The 5,704-nt window shown below is 38.1% G+C and overlaps 1 protein-coding gene across 1 annotated transcript in view; it reads right to left on the bottom strand.

The window, feature by feature from the left end:
• Positions 1 to 4,253, bottom strand: part of napba (N-ethylmaleimide-sensitive factor attachment protein, beta a) — an 11,954-nt gene extending 7,701 nt beyond the window's left edge. Inside the window, exon 1 of the mRNA XM_034682424.1 lies at positions 4,010 to 4,253. Coding sequence (XP_034538315.1) covers positions 4,010 to 4,107 — 98 coding nt within the window. The 5' untranslated portion in view covers positions 4,108 to 4,253. The remainder of the gene's footprint in view (positions 1 to 4,009) is intronic.
• Between the last annotated feature and the right edge of the window lie 1,451 nt (positions 4,254 to 5,704).

The raw sequence follows: 5,704 nt of genomic DNA, 5'->3' as shown, positions 1-5,704 counted from the left end.
TTTTTATACCCACTCATGTTACTAACCTGTTGCAAGTTAGCCTAATTAGTTTGGAGATGTAGGACCATGTGTTTTGTTGGGGGGGTTTACACAACTTTTTTTTTTAGCATTTGTTGTCCTTTTTTCTGTCCTTAATCTTTTCTTATCAACATCTTAAACAGTGTCACAATTTTTTGGAAATTGGGGTTGTAGAAATTGTGCAAAACATACTAAAGTTAATTACTTAGTTGTACTTATATTCTGATGAGATGCAAGAGCTCCAGGGCGTTGTTTCATCCGTTAAATATCAGCTGCAGGCAGAAAGGCTAAGGGCTGATAACCTTCACAGACGTGAAGAATTCAGGTGTGTGCTTCTTGATATTGCAAACCAAGACCTAAAGCAGGTGGAGAAGCTGGAAGCAGACAAACGTTCCCTGCAGCAGGAGGTGAAGGTCCTGCAGGAGATCTTAGGAAGATCTTAGGAAGAGGACCAGAGGAGCAATCAATGAATGCTGCCAAGATCAAAGAACTCCTGGATCTTGTTTCCTCTCAGAACAGTCAGCTGCAGACTAAGACGTTGAGGGCCAACAGCCTCCAGGCAGAAATGGAGGAATTCAAACGTCAGCTTCAGGAAAAAAACAACAGAGACCTGAAGCTGACCACTTAAAAAGAGTCCCTGAAGCAGAAGATCAAAGACCAGCAGAAAGAGGCCCTCAGCAGAGAGGTGTTGAATGGAGAGCAGCAAGGAAAATCCAGCTGCATCCTTGAGCTGGCCTCCACCCTAAAACATCAGGAGGAGGTCATTCTGGGGTGGTGAGGATTTCTTTGTAGAGGGGGTTTAAGAAATATGTCACTCCTAAAAGCTGCCGCCAGTACAAGCATCAGAGGCGGCAGAGGCAGGACCAACAGTGAAGACCCCTCCACCATCCACCCTTTTTCTCCAGGACGCTCCGGTTTCATTCCACAAAAACAGTTTGAAAAACGTAATTAAAAAAATTAAAAAGGAATAAATGTCAAAACAGTGTTGGTGTTATCCTGAACAGATTCTTGGAATAACATTTTTTTTCTGTATAGTAAGATTTCTTCAGAGCATTGTAATGTGTTTCTGATATTGTCGTTTGTAGAGAGATAATTAAGCTGTGATAAAATCAAATATTGTATTTGGTGGATATGTATCTATGTTTATACAGGAAACCCTCAAAGTGTCCAAACAGTGTTAATTTTTTAAAACAAAAAAACATTATAATAAATGTGCATTTTACATCTTTGTTTTCCGTGACAAATATGAGACATGGCGAGCTAAAAGTACATCACTGACTGTAATTTAAAAATGTATGTTTTGTCTTCTTGAACAAGATGAGATGGAACTAAGATGTTAGAGGTGGACTGATTGACGTTCAAAATCAATGATACTTTCCCCAACTGTGCATCTAATCTCTAAGTCAAAATACAAGCAATGCATTCCTGTACGAGGCTGAGTTAGCAGAGGGATACAATGTTAATTTTCTTTTGCCCATCCAACAGTTCAGACCTCTTGATTATTAGAAATGCATAAATCACAGTTAAATCATCTAAAAAAAGGCAACAGAAATCTCACATTTCTGCCCGCGTTCAGTCTTGAACTTAAGGAAGATGACATCAATTGTATCAGCTGTATTTTATTTCTTTAATTGTATATCTCTCTTAATGGCGTAATGGGTTTCAACACTTCACTACTGCAAATGTTGCAATATAAATAACAATATATTTAGGGTCAGCTGTGGGCCTTTAGAACCATCCTACCGCTTCTCCCCGATACAGCACCCCTGCTGGAGGGTTACTAAAGCAGCCGAAAATGTGGTGAAATAGAAGATGGAATAAAGAGAAAGGACTAAAGTTACGTTTCTAAATATATGCTTATAAGCACTATACTTATTGAATACTATTGTATAAACCTATTTAACTTTCCACAAATGTATGCTCTGAGCTGTTTGAGTATCTGGACCGGCTTTTTTATAAGGACAAAGGTTAAAGAATTTCTATTTTTTTGCCCCTTTCTCAAGGTTACATAAGAATCTAAATTAGCTTGAAAGCTTTTGACTGCTTCTCACAGTGCACCCCTGTCGCTTCTTGCAGGCTTTTATTATCTAGGTTTAATTCCCCTCTTATCTTGTTATTTATATCAGAATTCTGTTTATAACCAGAGTAGGTCTGTTAGAATAGAGAAATGTAGTATTAAAGATTGTATGGATTTAAAAGATAAATTGCAGCTGATACCTTTTCCTTTTTTAACTGCTTGTTATTGCATAAATTGTGGATAATGGCCCAAGATGATCTCATGTAATGTCTAATCAAAGTAGTTGTCAATCCAAAGCTTTTAGTAATATTCGAGCTTGATTATCACACAGATTGGACTGGATTAGCGTTGTGAGATTATGATGATTCCCTTAATCATGTTTGGTTTGTGTTTGTTGGTATTCCTCCTAATTTTTCCACACTTTTTTGACTAACATGCGTTCAAACATATAAAACATAAGCTACATACAAGACACTGACTCCACCTGGAGCTTCTTTTATCCATTAACCCTCCTGTCAAGTTACGGGTCAAATTTTTTTTTTTCAAGTCAATTTTAGCCAATATATGCGTTCCAAAGTAGCTAAATACAGCATAAAAATCTGGGCAGCATGCAACAGAAGAGGGGTTTCATGTTAATTTATCAACATCACTTTATAAAAAGAAAAAAATTCAAAATGTAAAATAAAATAAACAAAAATCTAAGTCATGTAAAACTATTGTATTTATATTTAGGTCTTTCCAATATACATTAAAAAAAGTTTAAACATGAATTTTCATGAAAAATGAGTGAGTTATCCTCATTGAACCATGAACTCTGAGAATTACAGAAGACCATTGCACTAAATTATGATTTAAATGGTTAGTAATAGAGTTAAAAATGAGATTAAAAAAAAATGTTTATTGGGATTTTTTGGGTTTCTGACACTTTTAGATAATTGAATATGCTTTGGGTCAAATTGACTCAGGAACATTATTGCTGTTACTGAGAAACGAACATAACATGAGGGTTAATGTATCCATCTAAAAGGCACCACGTCAGACTGAGCACTCAATTTATCAATAGCTGTAGTCATCAATCAATACATCAATCAATCAATCAATCAATGACTCAGCCAGTCTCCCTCTCTCGCTCTCTCTCTCTCTCTCTCTCTCTCTCTCTCTCTCTCTCTCTCTCTATATATATATATATATATATATACATATACATATATATATATATATATATAGATAGATAGATAGATAGATAGATAGATAGATAATCTATCTATCTATCTATCTATCTATCTATCTATCTATCTATCTATCTATCTATCTATCATGTAAACACCTGCCCCTCCCACACATAAAGGCCCCCTGCCATCCCTCCACGCACACGCACACGCGCGCTCACACAACCACGGAAAAAAAAAAAACCTGCCCCCGCATCACCATCCGACCACCGACTGATTTCCCCGCACACCGTCCCGTCTGCGCTGCTCGATCCGCCTCTCTGCATCCCCTGGCAGGCCTCTCGCTCTGTGAAAGCCCGCTCACTTCTCCGCAGCAGCAGGAGAACAGCAGGCAGAGTGCCACATTTACATTTTTCTGCGTGACAGGCCACGACACGAAGGCCTCATTATCCGCGATGTATTTAGACGATTTAGGTGCGCTGTGAGAACTCCTCGAGAAGGACACAATGTCACAGCTATGCACCAGCTCATATTGAAATGTGTGGGGAAAGATTAAAGACAAATATTTCAAGACATGATAAATCACGCTTAAGGATTTCTCAGGCCTCTTTAGCTAATCATTGAGCACCCCTGAAACGCAAATGACTCAGAGGGCTAATATACCAACATCAGAGCCATTTCTCCGTCAAGGAAAACGGAAGCTGCAGGCTCTTATGGGCCCTGCATGCACGAGTCCTCCCCCATACCAAAATGAGAGAGCGAGAGAGGTAAACATAGACGGAGCAGGGAATGAGGCATCCTTTACCCGAACATCCCCCCGAGGAAGGATCCGGACGCTTTGACCTTCTTGTCGGCTTCAGCCATCAGCTGCATGGCCTCCTTCTCTTTGCCGGAGTTGTCCATGGCGAGCTGGGTCTGCCACTGGAGGAGCGATGGGAGCAAAACAGGCCGATGTTCCGCAGTGGACGGAGGGGAGAGCAGCAGAGCAGATGAGAGGAGGGAGATGTCTCTGCTAGTGGTGCTGATGCTGAGAGGCTGCAGCTCTTCTTCTGCGGAGAAAGAGAAAAGGTCATTTTAGGCTCGCTGCTACCACCTGCTGGTCAAAATGACAAAACAAGCATGTATCCCTGATGTGTCCTCACCGGTGCGCACTCACCCCACACGCAAAGACACATACTGTATGTACCCTGGATTCAGCCTCAGGACAGATACTATGAGACTGATTAACATTTCGTTTGTGATGCATATATTAAAATTAAAAATATAAATAAAATAAATAAACAGGAGCACCACATCTCTCTTTTTTGATTATCTTCCAAGCTAGCAGGGAATGTTCCCACTACATTGGCTAACATTCCTTTTAAGTTCTGATAATGTTTCATGACATGGTTCTGAGTGTAACATTCAAAGAACATCTTAAGGATGTTTATTGATTTTAAAATGTCCCTTTTTAACTATTAATGACAGAAGAACATTTTGTCTTTAACATTCAGAGGATGTTTTGATAATATTGTTTAAGAAAAAGATTATTAAATGCTTTCCATAAAATGTTCCCATAATGTTACTTAATAACAAAGAAGCAACATTCTCAAAGCAACATGTAAAAAGTGTTTTCAGGATGTTTCTAATGCCTCAAATCACAAAATGTTTTATTTATTCCTCAAATTGCACATTTTAAGAGTGCTGCATGTTTTTACCACTAATGCAAAACTCTTTGATGAGACAACACTGTTGCAGTTCAATACAAAACACCTCTATTTGTAGAACCATTACCCATCAGTGATTCAATGTGCATGTCATGTACTTCCCTGTAGCTTGACTTCAGGGCTAACATTTTGCAATTTTACCAAAGGTTGGCACACAACCTGCACCAAACAAGTCCAACCCATAACACAATAAAGTTCATCTTTTCTAATTTGCACATCCAAAAAATGTTAGAAATCTGTCAGATTACCATTCTGGCAACTGAAAAGAGGTTTTAAAATAAAGAACATATTTGGTAACCCATTAGCTACTTCTTTAAACAGCTAGTTATATTCTTTGACCAAAACCAAAGCAAAAATAACATATTGACAGTGTAATAGCACATGAAAGGAAATATATCATAGCTAATGGTAACTAGCAAAGGTACATGTAAGTTTTTAATTAACTGAATGCTATTAATAGTTGCCCTACCTAGCTGTCCCAATGAAAAAAAAAACGTTTTAATACCTAATTAGCCGTTTAAAGCTAAGTAACAACAGCTAAAGTTAGCATTTACATTCCTTAGCAGAAATGTAAAGTACTCAATATTAATATTTTCAAGGAATGTACTCTACTATTGTTGTATTTTCCTGCTAACATGTATGTTAGCCAGTTGTTGAAAGGTAACACAAGTTGCTAGTTGGTTGGTTTATTTATTACAGCCCTAAAACATCATATTGCTTTAAATGTTCCAGCATTAAATTAGCCCTAAACTTTCAAACATTGTGCATTCCTTGGCCTCTATTTTACAAACCCC

The sequence above is a fragment of the Notolabrus celidotus genome, chromosome 4, assembly GCF_009762535.1.
Source record: "Notolabrus celidotus isolate fNotCel1 chromosome 4, fNotCel1.pri, whole genome shotgun sequence".
Taxonomy (NCBI): domain Eukaryota; kingdom Metazoa; phylum Chordata; class Actinopteri; order Labriformes; family Labridae; genus Notolabrus; species Notolabrus celidotus.
This window is presented reverse-complemented; position numbering and strand designations above follow the sequence as displayed.